General features: G+C 36.1%; 1 protein-coding gene across 6 annotated transcripts in view; it reads left to right on the top strand.

The window, feature by feature from the left end:
* Positions 1 to 16,065, top strand: part of CEP162 (centrosomal protein 162) — a 41,874-nt gene continuing 25,809 nt past the window's right edge. For 3 of the 6 annotated variants that reach the window (XR_004081735.1, XM_031057141.1, XM_031057142.1), the window contains exons 1-5: positions 7 to 736; positions 1,567 to 1,670; positions 6,274 to 6,412; positions 14,747 to 14,893; positions 15,155 to 15,341. Coding sequence is in view for 5 of the 6 variants with exons in the window: in XM_031057141.1 (XP_030913001.1) it covers positions 1,611 to 1,670; positions 6,274 to 6,412; positions 14,747 to 14,893; positions 15,155 to 15,341 (533 nt within the window). In the remaining variant the exon portion in view is untranslated. Of the gene's footprint in view, positions 737 to 1,566; positions 1,671 to 6,273; positions 6,413 to 10,846; positions 12,063 to 14,746; positions 14,894 to 15,154; positions 15,342 to 16,065 lie in introns of those variants that run through there. The other 3 variants (XM_031057144.1, XM_031057143.1, XM_031057140.1) reach the window with 2 other exon arrangements.

Below are 16,065 nucleotides of genomic sequence, written 5' to 3'. Positions count from 1 at the left end.
CGCGGCTGGGATGATTAAAAGGTTACGTGAATTATGTTAGGCTGTTTAAGCTTCCCTCCATCCCCGTGGTTTAGCCATACCTTCTCAAAACTTCCGCTTTTTGCCCTGTGTTGTAGCATATATGCCAGCAAGTGCCGCCTTTGTTTTGTGCGCAAAGTCATTTGTGAGCCGCCAGCTCTGAAGATATGGCTGAAAAGTATATTTGCTAAGGTTAATGTTTGCCTATGATCTTCTGTTACCGAAATTGTAAACATGTTTGTTGTCCTTTAAGCGACATATTGTTAGTTTTTATAAAAGGTGTAATGAGAGGGTGGGCAGAAGAAAGCCGTCATTAGAATGTAGGAAGAAGTAAAGATAATGTCAGGAGAATCACTTGGTTTTTCTGGCAAGGCTAGAATTAAATATTCCCCATTTGCTAAAGTAGCTGGCACAGTTAGTCAATTGCTAAAGCATCCTGCGTTTAACATCGAGTGTGCTTTGATGTGAAAGTATAAAAGGATACTGGATTATGTGTGCCCTGAGAGGTAACGTTCTTAATCTCCTTACCATGTTTTCAGAGATATTGTCCAAATGCTTACATAAGGATATCGTGCCGAATTCAATGCCTGGCCAGTCTGCTATAAAACTTCTTTTTTTTTTAACTGCCAAAGCCAAAGTGTCGGGTGGTCTGTGGATGGATAAGGAGTGAAAGCAGGAAACAGTTGTCACAACTCGCCTGTCAAAATCAATTTACTAGGTAGGTAACAGTCCTGTGTACTGAGTGGGCTCCATACTGCGAGAAGTTTTATTTAATGGTAAAAGCACTTTTGCAAATGTTTAGCCCTTTTATGTTTACATCACACTTCTCAGGCTGGAAGATGCTAGTGCAGTTTAATGCTGCCATACATATGCGGTTTTGAAGGCAGCCATATGTGTTGAGCAGTGTGATACACAAAAGCTTTGCAGCCTTTTGGTTATTGGGCATATTTTGTGCCTGAGAAGTTGATGCAGACTTAGGGGAAGGAGAGGGGGGCAAATGTCATTGGCTTTCCTGTCTGGGCAGATCAAACCAAATGCCATTCCCTAACCTTAAAAAGATTTACATGTATTTATTGTTTACTAAATCCAAAGCACAGCAGAGATGATAAAACAAAACTAACAGTGCCACATGTTCCCGGTGTTGGAGAAGATACATAGAAAGGAATTAAAAACCCTTAAAATGAAAATATTACTGCAGTAAATTCTTGTTTGATTATTAACAAAATGCTTGGGTTGCTAAGAGAGTTGGTTTTTGTAGAAAAATGTAAAGATGCTGAAGTGAATCATATTTTAGTTATCCTTCAAAATTTAAATGCTGAAGCTGGTGTTTTGGAAATGAGTATTTTGCTTGTAAGGAATTTGGGTGATCTAGGTACATTTGTGCTGATTGTCTCATTCAGTAAATAGTTTTATAAGGGATGGGAGAATGGTGTTTGTCATCTCTCAAGTTTTGAGTTGGGGTTTTTTTTCCTTATAGCTCTATTCAAGCAAATCATTAGGTTACATCAATTTTAGAATGCATTTAATTAACTTCAATTTGAATTTTAGTTTTTAGACTCAGTTGTTTGGAAGGTAAAATCCAGCTGCAAATTATGGCTCATCGATTTTCAAAGGAAGAATTAGATGAGCAGTTTGAAGAGTTTCTGAAAGAGGTATGTTTGAGAGCAAGGTCACATGCCTATTCTCTATTAAAAATGGGGAAAATTGAGTATGGGAGAATATGAAATGTAAGATTCAGCTCTCATTTTATGACATAATTAACATACCTGTCTTATCTATGGGTCTTAATTGCTAAACTAAATTCATACTACTTTGCTGCATTGAAATAAAGAGAAGAGTTTTGTAATTAAATAAATATTTTGTCATTGCCTGGTTGTATCTTCAGACAGAGTGTTTGGTTCTTGATTTTTGTTTCAGTTTTATTGTTGGTGCTGCTTAGTACCAGAAGCTTCAAATTGATGTATAATTGAAAATGAGGTAAAAAAAATCTGCTTGTATAATAAACACAAGCTACGTTTTTGTATTTCTGTACTAACCTTAACAGAGCTTACTCTCACTGAATTATATTTTTAAATTGTTGTATAAAATGAGGGATGTTGTAGTGATTAGAAAATTTGAATTAGATTCCGTTAATTCCTCATGGTGCTTCATGTTTTTGAGTACTGGCAAAATCATGCAAGTCTGTGGGTTGTGGCTTAAGCTAAGGATAATCAGATATGATCTAAATGCCCTGACTAGGTATCTTTTTTTCAATGCAAATAGACCTGTAATTTCAGAACTTGCCCTCTGGTCTGTCAGAACACGGTGTGGTAACCGTAAAACATAAATACCGCTACATAAGGCCTTTACTAGATTTTAATTCTGTATGTAAGCATACCTAGTGGTGGCAGAGAGTATTTCTGGGGTCCCTGTTATATGTAATGTATGCTTTAATTTTTTTTTAAGTAGAGGCTGTGTTACAATTTAATGACTTGTGAAAAGTAGTTAATATAATGATGTAACTAAGTTAGCACTCTTGAACTCACTGAAATTATTAATGCTAGTAAAATTAGAAAACTAGTCTTTGCATTTCCTTCAAAATTCTTTACTTACGGTTGTTACAGAGGGAGCTGCTCTGGGGAAGAGAAAGGAGTTTTATTCTTTTATTAGTTATGCATATCTGTCAAAACTCTGCATGTGATTGCTTCTGGTATTCCATTCCTCGTTTGACATGCTCTTCTTCCCCCTCAGCTATTGCCCACATTGAGGATGCTCATAAAAAAAATTCAAATAACTATTGAAATATTCTAAGTGGCATTTGGAATGTCCCAGAGAATGAAACTTTAACAATTCTTGTCTTAATTTTTTTAATAATTTCAATCCAAAACTGTTTTCAAACTGCTAATCCAGTTATTAAAAATATGCACTGTGATTTTTGCTAGCTAGATTCAGACCCAGATAACAATGACATTCTCTACTCTCTGTTATTTTTACACAGGCATCTTCTGCTATGTCCTTCTCCTTGCTTTTGTTTTTTATAAAAAGTGTTTGGCCTTTTAATACTAGGAAGATGAGAAACTGATGTGGTCCATTTCTTGAAATCTGTCTGTAGGTGATGTTTGTGTTAAGAGTGTCGCAGCAGGTGGGGAATAAAATCTGTTTCTCAGTAGTTTGGAGCAGACTTAATATTGTTGAAGCAAATCTTTCAAAGAGGAAATGGAGCAGGATTTTCCCTTTTAAATAACTCTTAATGAATCTTGCGGCTGTGTATGTATGTTTGTGATTAAAACATATGAAGTTAAAAGAAAAACTGTATATACAGCTGGATGATGCAGGTCTAATATGAGGATTAAACTAAGTCTTTTGGCATATACACTGAACTTTAAAAGCTATCAGTGTGTTTTCTAGACTATTATTATACAGAAGGAAGCACAAGTGTGTAATAACAATGACTGCATGTAGGATAAATCCTTTAATTATTCCCTCTGTCTGGTCATGCTTATTCCCAGCCCATTGCCAAGACACCCTGTTGTCATCCATAATTCTTCCCATAATCCTTCCTCTTCCACTGTCTGTGTTCCTGTCGTCCATCCACTCCTCACCACCAGCATCTTGTTTTGGTGTGCTTCTTCCTATTGTCAACTGGATTTCCCTTGAGCATCATCTGTCATACTGGTTTAGCTCCAGGTTTTCAGTGTTTGCTGTGACATTCTCTTGGGATGTGCTATGTGAGGAAGTCTTTCTAATACACAGTGCTTCAATTGAGTGAATTAATTGCCCTTTTTTGATTACTCAAAGCAATTTTGTGAAAAAGCTGTTGTCTGCTTCTAGTATTTTTCAGTTGACCTTTGTTCTGCTTGATATTCATGGATACTTGAGAAGGAAGACTTTCAAAAGGAAAGGCTATACCATCCTTATTAGAATATCTGTAGAATGGTATCTAGAAGAGAAACACTGCACATCAAGCCATGTTAGAGAAACATTTTAAATTTTTAATAAAAGATCAAATAGATTAACATATTATTGTATAATAAAAGCATATTTTGGAGTAAACTTATTTAATTGAAAAATACTGGTTTCATGAATTAATTAGGACGACTGGTCATGAAAGTCTGAGTGGTTTAGATTAAATTCTGTATTACCTAACTTTTTTAAGTTCTTCACATGCAAAGGAGGTGGTAAGCTGATGATGTGCTATGTAGTTGTTCTAGTGCTTAAAACTGCCTCTTTAGGCTTTTATCAATGTTGAGATTAAACAACTGACACTTTTGGTGTGTCTGTGTTCTTGAAAAGCTGAAAGGCTGTCTTATGGAGGAGGGAAAGGAACACTTTTTGGTGCCACTTTTACTGGTGCTGAGAAGTCATTACAAGTCCAAAAAGTGGATTGGTGATTGATTGATTTACCTTTTTTTCAAAGGAAGGAAAAAAATCTGGAAGTTTTGCTGTTGAGACAACTGATATGTTGGGGAAAATGCACCAGTATTTTTGTGTCAGCATTTCTCTCCCAGCTGCTGCACCTTTACTGTCTGCAGTTGACAAGATGGCTGGACATGGAAAGTTTCCAGAATCTGAGCACAACCTGTGGGAGTTGCAGGTTCTTTAGTTACAATCCACTAAGGAGAGTGAGCATTCACTGAAGTTGTGCTTGCAGAGCAGAGGATACTGTTAGTTGTAAAAGAAACAGCAAGTGATAACAGAGCTTGCTTGCATCAAGCACCTGTCAGTGCTTCCGGCTAGCAGGAGGCAGTCTGACCTTTGGGGACAATGGCACTAGTACTTGTGTTGTGACTAGTGTCAGGAAATTGTTATTAGTGGGATATTTATTAGCAATCTAAAGCTGTTTGTTCTATGTCACAGAGCCAGCTTAGAGAAATTGCAATACATCCTGTTGTCTAGCAGTTTTATAATTTATTAAAATTGTGGTTTTTTAAAGTACAAGGCTCAGAGCACTTCTTTCTTTCTAAGATGTATGACAGGTATTTAGTTTTCTCGAGTGAAACTGAAAGCTCTAAAGAGGGTCTTCATCAGAGATACTAATAAGAATATTTTATTACATTTATTTTTCCTTAAATTATAGTTTTATATAATTGGCATTTGATTTTTGAATGGAGAAGAAGTTGAAGTTTTAGTCATATAGTAAAAGTAGGCTTTTATAGCAGTGTTTTTAATGTACTAGGAGGCAGTAGATAGCAGAGGCTTGTTTTAATAAAACACACCCTTGTGTTTTCCATGTTAAGTATCCACAATTCTGTTGCCTCTAATATTGGGTTTACACTATAAGATTTTCTTATTTGTGACTATTACAAAAGTGAAGCTTTTGAAATTTTCCCATGTGATGTGTTTCATATGTGAATTCTTTGTTTCTTACCATTTATGGCTTTTACTAACTCTGTGCACCATGTTCTCTAAGACACTTTAGGACAATTAGTTTTAACAGTTGTAGCTAAAAATTTAGATTAAAAGTATTTCACTCCCCTTAAACCCAGTTTGCTGCACAAAGAATATGTAGAACATAAGGTTGTAGTGCAGTAGTTTAATGAATATTTCCTTGTTCAGTGTGTGGATAGCTAACTGTGACTGTGAGCCTGCTGTAGGCCATAAGGAGCTTTACTAAAGGAAAGGAGCAGAGGTTGGTTGTCTTTTCCTTCCTGTTACTTATCAGTAACTTAAATTCATATGGTGTCCATACTCAGATTTTTTTTCCATTGATTTAAGCTATCAGTCAAAATCAGCATGGATGACTAACACATATGAAAGTTTAATACACAGTTGGGTAGGAATGGCTCTGGCATTTCTATTATATTCTATGAATACAAAGTGTAAAATTAATTTCTGAAATCTGATTTGCTGGCAGCCAGAATGTTGCTAGTGCACATTAATTTTTAGAATATTAATAATAATGTTCACATACGAAGCAAGGATAAGGTAAAATTGTTTCTGCTCTACTTCATTGTCTTTAGGGATATAGTCAGAGTTTTGGTTCTTACATGTCTTAACTAATTGAAAAAGAGCTGATTATACTGTTCATTTGAACTTACATTCTCTGAAGCAGTCCACTTTTAATATATCCAAATTCTGGCAGTGGGATTATTAAAATATACAGTATTATTCCATATGAATATAGTTATTGTTCCTTAATCAGTTTTGTCATGCATATACAAAAAAGGCAAACAATGGGGAGTAATGAGAGGCGTATGGACTCAGAAGTCCAGAATTGAGTGGCTGAAACAATGTAAACGTAAAAGATCTCTTTAATCTTGTATGCAATTTATTCAGTCTCTTTCAGATGATTCGCTTGGAAATTCAAAGAAAAAGTCCAGCATTCTTGAGAAATTGGGACAGCCCAGGAAAAAAGAAAAGAAGAAAAAGGATTCAGTGCCCTGGTGGTTATCTGAGGAAGACTCGGATGATGGTGGTAAATTTAAAGTTTTGCAATGTTTTGGCCACAGGAGGTCAGGCTAGTTCTTTCTCATACTGCAGGTTAGACCTGGTTTGAGATTAAGCTGGTACCACTCAAGTGTTTTAGAATGTTACAATGTAAGTTTGTAAAGCATAAAAGTCAAATAGAATTGTCTTTTTTAATGGTTTATATTCAAGTTGTATGCAAGCTGTCTGATGGGTTTTTTTCTGTAGCTTTGAATTAATCAAACTTGTAAAAAATAAGCACATTATAAATAGTAAAATAGTTAGAAAATATAACTTACAAACTCGCAGAAATATTGGTATATGTGTTTTGTAGCCAACCTGTTCTTTATACCGACTTTTTATAACTTTCTGTTTTCAAAACTGTAGTGGAAAAAGACCAGTTTCTATAAACATATGCTAACTGCAATATTTGTAGTAGGTTGGAAAAGCACAAAGAAAGAAAACCTTTTCAACACCAGCTGAATCCAAGATGTATGTCTTCAGTCTTCTCAACATTTCCCTTGCCAAGAACTGTGGCTCAAGGCGAAATGGGCTGTGATGACATGATTGCTGGTTCAGTATTGACACGGTCACATAGTTCTAGAAGAAAATATATAATTGCTTGCAAGCTTTCCACCTCTATTTTTTTTTTTTAATTTCTACATTGTCTTCTTGTTGGGTAGTAAAACCTATAGTAGTGAGTTTCCACAGGATGTTTGCCCTCTTCTTCTTGTAGTAATTGGTGGTTTCTTAATTTCCGTGATTCATATTAATTGTAAGTGGACCCTAACAGAAAGTTACAAAAATCATTTTTTCCATCTGACAGAGTTAAAATACTGCTGGTAGTCTCAGATTTTAAGACTATCTGTCAGTGTCATCTTAGTGAGGAGTCAAATCCTAGTCAGCAGTTGTTCCATTTAGGTTTAATCCTAATAGGTGGTACCTGGACTTCTTGTCTGTCTTGGCCTTTTAAGATGTTGATGTAAAACTCAGATGGATATGAGAAAATTCTTATCAGGTGGTTATGAGATATGATGATTTCCTTACAGCTTTTCAAATGATGTAAGGATGGAGTGTTCTTGCTGGGCAATGTGAGAATTAAGAGGTTACCATGACCTCATTTTTTACATACTCTCAAAGAAAATTCTGGTGACTTTAGAAGCTCAGCATGTTTCCATGGTTTTTCTGAGGTGCTTGAGGCAACCCAACTTTGATACTTCTTATGGTAGAAAACACACTGAAAGAGGTTTCTAAAGGGCAGGGTGATTACAAGTTTTAGAGAACAGTGCTTGTTTGGATTAAGTAAAATTAAAAACAGAGTAACAAGAAACAATGTGATTATATTGAGATGTTCTATCCAAACAATTTCTACCACTGTCATTTTTAAAATTAAGAATGTCTTATCAGTTGTGCAGGTTAACTAATTAGAACAAATTAGTTGTTCTAATTGTAGAACAAACTTGATGTACAATTTATTGATGTGTGAAATATCTGGTAAACTTTGCAAGGTCTCCCTTAAGAAAAGCTTCTCATTTAACGGAAAAACATTCAAAAGGTGAGCCTACCCAGTTTTGCTAGTATGGAATCAATTTACATGCAAAAGAAGCTAGCCTGTTCATATTCATACTGTTGATGAAGAGCTGGTTTTTGGGGTTTTTTTTGGAGGGAGTTGAAAGTAATCTGTGTGTAATGCAATTTGACTCCAAGATCCAACATCTTGCAGTTGGACATAACAAAGCTGAGAATATAGGAGTGAACACCGAGTGTGCCAGATCCATGCACAGAATTCTTCCCTGAGCACTGTTTTTGCCAGGCAGATCATTAGTTTTATTTCATTTACTGCTCTGTCACCACTCTGCACATAGTACCACACTCATGGAGCATATGCAATAAGCCATATCCCACCTACTATTTTAATACTGCCAAGCAGAGGGGCCTTTAATTCCTGCTAGAGGGCCTTCCTCTCTCTGTTTTAGCAAGAAGGCAGTAACTCCATGGCATGAAGTGGATCTCCTGTGTGTGGCATCCCATGAGGAAAGGGATACATTTGTCACACCGGACACTTGTAAATGGTATCAGTTGCAAAATGTGTGCTATGATGAATGCCTTTCTCCAAGGTAAGGTCTAATTGTAGGGCAATTAACCTAGAATCAAAAGAGAGCCATTTGCAGAGACCACCTCTTGACCACCTTTGGGATAAATTGAGTTTTCCGCTGCAGTTTTATGTGGCTGTGATTTTACTTCATGTAGATGTATTTGTGGTGATTTAAAATGACAGGTTGGGTGACTGTAAGGAATTCAGTGTGGATAGGCTTCCAGAACTGCTCATGTTTTCCTCTGTGTATCTCTCTGTTTTTCTTGTGTGCTTCCAAGTACTTTGTCAAATACCGTTTTGCCATGTCTAATATTCTCAGTGTGTGTATGTTGTGTGGTGTGTTGCTCAAACCTGTTAACAGTGAATGATGGCACAGCAACATTGCAATGTAAGTTACTACACTGGATGACTGAGAAGATGATGATTTAGACTTGTAGTTCTTTGTAAGGTTATATGTAAACATCTCCTAAATAGCAAAATATTTTCTTATGGGAGAAAATAGTAACACTGTTGTGATGCTAACAAACATGAAAATAAACAATTTCATTTCAGGAAAGTGTAATGTCAGCATGCTTCAAAATTTTTTGGAGACCCTTGTGTGTCCTTCTAGGCTGGAACCTTCATATTCGTTGCAGATAGAACATAGTCAATAGACTATTAGCTAATAGAAGTGTTTTTAAAGTTGTTTTATCACAAAACAATTTTAAAAACAAAATTAGTGTTTTTAAAGTTACCATCATGAATCAAACATATAAATGCTTAAATCTTACCTTTACCCACAGCGTGGCAGTGCATTCATTACAAATGCATGCTCCATATGTATAAGTTGATGTCTTTGTGTGTGACTGTTTAGAGATAATGTTATCTGAGGAAAGTCTGGATAATTAGCTTGTGTAATACACCAAGCTGATATGTTGCTTGCAGTTTGAGGTTTTGATTTTGAGTTACTTCATTATCTATATCACACTTTCTTAAAAGACAAAGAGAAGAACGTTAAATATGTGCTCTACACTTACTTGTTGTCCTTTTTTTTTTCCCAAGGCATCTTGTTGCAGAAGTGCCAGGAAATAGGTAGAGAGTTAAACTAATAGCCTGTTTCACTGAGAAGGATAAAGTACATTTTAAAATAACTCCACGAGTTATTCTAGGCACGTTTAAACTGTTTGTTCTTCAGCTTTAAACTGAAATGTGCAAATTATGATTCAAGACACTGTCTTCCATATTGTACAGTTTGGAGACCTAGGTGATGTCCTTTCTGCTTGCTTTTGTCATTTAAATGATAAAAAGAAGTTGGATACAAAGAATTCCTGTCCTGTCTTGCTTGCATGTCTGTTCATGCTGTTTGTCTTTTCAAGATTTTCAAATAAAATTTGTTAAAGTGAGGAAAGAGAAGAAACTGACAGAAAACCATGCCGAAGTAGTGGAAAATACTGAACAAAAGAGTCCCCATTCCCAGTCTGGTATTTGATTAAATATGTTTTGATATATTTATTCAGTATCAACCTTGTATTATTAGTGTTTAGATTATTAGATTACAAGAAAATCCTTAGCAAACTGTCCATTTGACCAAGCTGCCACATACACATTGTCTGTATAAAAGACAATAGCAATTAACTTGTCCTGGTTTAAGCATGGCATTGGTGTTAAATTCAAGCAGATCAGTAATGTTTTGGAGAGCCATGAAAATGTAATATTTGGCACTTGGTCTTTGGATCATGTTGGTGATGTAGTTTGTAGACTATAGAACATCTCCTGTGTTAGTTTTCTAGAGTGCATGTGCAGTCTAGAAAATGTATGTATATGTTTTCATAAGCCTCATTTGCATAGAATAGGTGTAAAGCATCTCAGTATGGGAGATAAATACTAAAAATTAATTTATTTCTCAAATCAGGATTAATATTTTAAATATGAACAATAGGAGGACCTCTGTACTTATTTCAAATTACTGTTTTAAAAGGTATCAGGTGTTTACATTATTTATAATAGATGGTATGCTGAAAACACTTCTAGTTTCCCTGTAAACGTGGGAGAATATAGATTTAGAGGAGTAGTGCCTTGCTAGTGAACTCACACATTAGTTGAGGGAATAAAGGACCTATGCATTGTATCGGAAGGGATTTATTCCATTTCTCTCCTTGCTGCACCAGCTTTCTTTAGTTATCTTGGATGTTTGAGCTGTGTTAAGTTCTGGTCACATATCCCCATACTCCTGTTCTAAATAGCAGAAGTATTTGGCTTGATGTCCTAGACTGCTCTCACTTGTGTCGAGTTGAACTCAAAAGACCCATAAGAGTTTTATCAGAATTACTCAATTCTGAAGCCTCTTCCACTGTGACAATTTCAACATGGCAAAATCCAACACAGACCATCTGGCTAGCCTAAGGTATATGAAGGCTGTAGTGTAGCTGTAAGAGTCCAGAGGAGGCCACTAAGGTGGTTAGAGGGGTGGAGGACCTCTTCTATAGGAAAAGGTTGAGAGAATTGGCTTTATTAAGCCCAGGAAAGAGACTTCAGGGTGACTTAGCTGTGCCCTTGCAGTACATGAAGGGAGCCTGCAAGGAAGATGGAGAGAGACTTTTGACAAGAGCATGTAGTGACAGGCCAAGGGAGAATGATATCACACTAAAAGAGAGTAGCTTTAGCTTAGGTATTAGGAGGAAGTTCTTTGCTGTGACAGTGAATGGGTTGCTCAGAGAAGCTGTGGATGTCCCATCCCTGGAAGTGTTGAAGTCCAGCTTGGATGGGTCTCTGAGCAATCTGGTCTAGTGAAAGGTGTCCCTGCCCATGGCAGGGGCATTGGAGCTGGATGGTCTCCAAGGTCCTTTCCAACCCAAACCATTTTATGATTCTTTGATCATGAGAGCAGTTTTCAGCATAGGTGCTGTTATCTAAAACTTAATTCTGCTAATGTGAATGAAATTTGCTTTGCTGCTGAGCAAGTCCCCACAAGGGTTAGAGCAACAAATGCAGTTCTTATATCTGACAGTGATAAAGACAGTAGTAATTTATACTTATGTACCTATGTTTTCCCACTTTTCTTTGTACCAACCTACATGCTTCCTTTCAAACCTCGCAGTAAAAACCTTTTACTGTTGAAGTAGTTTTACTAGTTTTCTTTGTTTTCAGGTCATTTATTGAGCTCCTAGAACAGTGTAATTGAATACAAAGTATGCCTGTATCAAGAATCTTTTTAAAAATAAGAAAAAAAGGATGGAGAAGAGTAGTTCTATTTCCAGAAGTTATAAGTATTAAGTTTAGTTTTTACTTACAGGTAGAAAATTAAAAGTAATTCAGTGTACAAGAAACTGAACTGTATTACTTTTTCAGAAGTGTCACTTTGAAGTCTCACATCTTATTCTTCTCTTTATTCCCTGTCCACTATGCATGAAAATTTATAATGTTTATGTACACTTAGAAGTAGTTCCCTCTAAATCTTCCAGTGCATCTCGCAGCAAGGCTTTGTCTAAATCCAAAATGTTGGAAAAATTTCGTAAGGACAAGAAAGATTCGTACTTAAACAAAGAAGAAGGAGCCCTCGCTTCTGACAGTCCATGCAATTCTGAGGGTAACAAATTTACTGTATTTTATATGGTATTGAAAAGGTAAAATGACTTAATTCTGACAGTCTTGGTCAGATTAGGAAAAAAAAGAAGTTACTTTTTTGAAGTAGATGTTTGTTATTATCAGTTTGAGTCCTTTGTATTTGTTTTTAAATGTTTCTCTGCAAGTATGGTTGTTATAAATATTCAAAGTGAAACTCAGGTTCTTATTTTAATTCATTTCAAGTGGCTGTGCTTGAAAAAAGAATACCATATATCATTAGCCTTACAAAATGTTGCTTAGAAACATCCAGGTAGTGAAATCTTTGGCATTCAAGATAACTACTTAAGAAGCTTTTAAGAGAAGTAACAAATAACCACTCCACAAAAACACATGGCTCTTGCTAGCCTCACTGAAATCCATGGGACTGTTCAAACACAAAAACACAATGAAGAGGCTGTTAAATCCACATGAGTTTATATTTTCTCCAAATTTGATAAGTTTCTCAGAGTTCAGATTGTGTAGGATGGGAGAAAACAAATATTCTTGCCTTCACTAGCAGTGAGTGGTGTGTGTGGATGTTGAGAGTGGCTAAGTTGCAAAGTTTAATGGCTGCAGAAACAGTATTTGATTTTCAGATTATTAAGGAATGTGCTTTTTAAAAAAACCTCTGATTTGACTCAAACCCTGACTAGCAAAATATTTAAAAATTAGTAGATAGCTTACATAAACCCTGTGAAGCCTTCAAGATCAATGTACATCTGCTGAGAAATTTCACTCTATATCTGATTATTTAAATTAATAAAACACAGGAAAATGTTTTCTTTAAACTTTTGTTCTATTAAACATTCTAATTGGGTTTTTTTATTGTTGTATAATCCCTTCTCCTTTCTTGCAAATCTCTAGATAGGAGGTCAGTTGCAGTTAGCATTTGATTCTGCTAATATATTCTCATTCAAAAATAAGGTGTTGGAGGTCTGGTGAGGGTATGGCTACTCTAAAGCTCTGCAAAAAACTTGTGACCCAGCTGCAAACAGACTCCTATTTGCTGTCTTGATAACTAGAATAGAGTGCCATCTGAGTAAATTACTTCAAATTACTGCATTTGGCTACCTGAGAAATGGGCTATTTGTAGTTTTTTACTGCTTTTCAGCACTTTGAGCTTTCTATTTTCTGCTTTTCAATGTAGCAATATGTATTTATTTAGGCATTAACTTTCTATACATGTGGAGCTTGCCTTTTAGACAATGTCTCTGACATTTATTTGTTGCATGCAGGGCAAGTCAGTCAGAGCTCTATATTGAGGGCAGAGCTGAGGTTAGATACAGGGATGTGGATTTCCAAGGTGTGGAATCTTCTGCACTTAGCTTCCCAAAAAGACATGCAAGGGGACTTTATCATTAAAATCCAGAAAATAAACCTATTCTCTTTTTTATAAGGGAGGATCTTACAATCAGAATGACCATGCTGAGGGCTGCCCAGTAGGGAGGGAAAAGGTGTTGAGGCTCCTACTTTCCCACCTTCCCTCACCCTAAGTACATTTTCAGTACCAAAGGGAAAGGATTCTCCATTGTCATGATATAGGCAAGTACAGCATTTTTAAATGGGACTTGTATGGGCTTGTGTAGAGAACAGAGGAAGATCCCAGAGCTGAAGCACTTGGTGAGCACATGGAAGACTGATTTAGTGTAATTGATGTATGGATCTCCTCCAGTCTCCTGCAGCAGGAAATGAGCTGTTGTCAGTGTCTTCACTCCTTCTGGCGTGCTGAGTACAAGGACACAGCTACATCTCAGCATCATGTGGCCAGGCAGGATGAAAAATTCTGAGTGTTACCAACTGACAATTCATAAATTTTTTGGAAAAAACAGACTTAGTTTATGTTCCCTTCTGTGACAACTGTTAAACAATTTCATGTGTCATTTGATAAAATGCATAAGCAGCTTTTCTCCTATCCCTTCTCCAATGAGAACTTATTCAGAATCTAAGTATAAACATGTGTGTTTTGCAGGCAGGCAGAAGAGAGTTTTGAACTAGGAGTGTCCTGCGATATCTGGCTTTTAGTCTTCCATAAGGAAGTAGATATGGCAGTGTTCTACCTGAGAGCCAGCAAAAAGTAGTTAAGGTGATGTTGAACCCTCACAACAGTGAAATTGCAATGAGGAGAGAGCAGCTACAAGTTGTAGTTGCATAAATGTGTATTGAATGGCATAACTGGGTGTTCATCAGTGACATTTAAGAGACTTTGATTGCTGTTTTTTTCTTCATAGCCTTTAAGCAACAAATGAAATGTAGCTGCCACGCCAATGGTTTAGACAGTTTAAAAAATCTGTGGTGATCTGAGGTAGTAAATCAAATAAAATCGACTGGGTTTTAAGAAAAATGTCAATTTCTGTATAGGGTCTGTGTGTAAGATTGTCTTTCATGAGTAATGTTACAGTAACGCAGTTGCATTTGACTCATGCTGAACTTTAGGTATGTGTGCAAATATGAAGGATAGGAAGATAATTTTTATAATAGCTTAATTAATTAAACAAGATTTACATATAGAATCAGTGGAAATTAGGTAAATGTGACTTGTGAGACTGCATATCTTTGCAGTTGCAATGCAAGATTAAAACTGGTAGTTCTGGAAGGAGACTAGAAAAATGATGTGTCATACAAGTAACTTCTAGATGGTAGTCAAGAATATTGCAACTTTTTTCCCAGGAATGCTTGAAGCCAATGGAAACTTTCTCAAGATGCAGAACACTTCACAGCCTGTAGGAGAAAGTCATGAAAACATGGATGTGGAAAAGATGCAGAAAAGTAATGGAGATGCTGTCTCTTTGAGTAGAGACAGCCTGGAAACAAATGGTGAGAACTGAGAGCCCAAACATTTCATCAAATTAACTAAATCTAAATAAGTTACTATTAAAAGCAGTTCACCTTAATTCATTTCGAGATGGGATTCTTCCCTTCTGTCAGCTGTGTCATGAACTGAAGTCTTCTGGTACTAGTTTGTAATGATTTGATACCATTAATACTTTTTAAGTCTGTCTGTAGTTGTTAACTATTATGGCTATTCTGTGTGGACATACAGCACAGACACAGTTTATTTTCTTTTTTAAAATTTAGATTCAGTTTTAGCTTCTGGACCTAATCAAAGTATCGTAGGAGTTGGATTGGATACCTTGGAAGAACAAGAAGAAAAAGAGATCTTCTTTGCCAAGCTTGAACGAGAAGCTTCCTCTACTATTGATTATTCAAGATTAAATAAAGAGCTGGATTCCAATGATTCTGTCGTTCTAGCACCATTTGTACGGTAATTTAGAGGGAAGAAAAGTTGTGGACTGTATTAGTGGGCACATGTGGATTGGGTATGGCCACTGAGATTTTGTTGGATGATATCCTGTATATAATTTCAGACAGTTTTTTGTTTGTTTATTGTGGTTTGGCTTTTTTTCTTCAAGACAAGGAAAGAAATGAGCTTAATAAATAAAAGTGAGAGCATGAGTTAGTGATGAGTGGACGTGGCTCCACAGTCTTGTGCATAACTCAGTAGTAACAACTGAACATTCATAATTGTAAGGAGTAACTAAAAAATGAGGTAACAACTGATAATAACAAGGAAATAGATCAGGAAAGATTCTGTGTCACTTTAGATGTGATATTACACATGAATCTAGAGGAAAGATACTTAATCTTCATAGACTAGGGCAACCCATTTGTAATCAGTTACATTAAAAGAAGTTCCAACATCTGTGAGAGAAATGGATGAAGGGGAAGTTCGGGCTGCTCTTGGAGAAAATGCTGAGTTCAGAGGCAACTTCTGATGTGAAAACAGTTGGAGGAGCAGAATTCTGGAGAGCTTTAGATAAGGGCAAAACTTCTGTTTTATGGGAAAAGGGGAAAGAAAGGAGAGGTGAGTGGTTTTTAAAATTATTTTGTTAATCCAGAATGACAGGGTCAGAAGAGGAAGCAAACCTTGATGGTAAAAATATTTTTTGAGAAGTTAATGTAGATGTTGAAGAGAATGCAGAAAGGGA

The sequence above is a fragment of the Geospiza fortis genome, unplaced genomic scaffold (genome assembly GCF_000277835.1).
Source record: "Geospiza fortis unplaced genomic scaffold, GeoFor_1.0 scaffold190, whole genome shotgun sequence".
Classification (NCBI taxonomy): domain Eukaryota; kingdom Metazoa; phylum Chordata; class Aves; order Passeriformes; family Thraupidae; genus Geospiza; species Geospiza fortis.
Note: the sequence above shows the minus strand (reverse complement) of the source record. Positions and strands in the feature narration are given on the sequence as shown.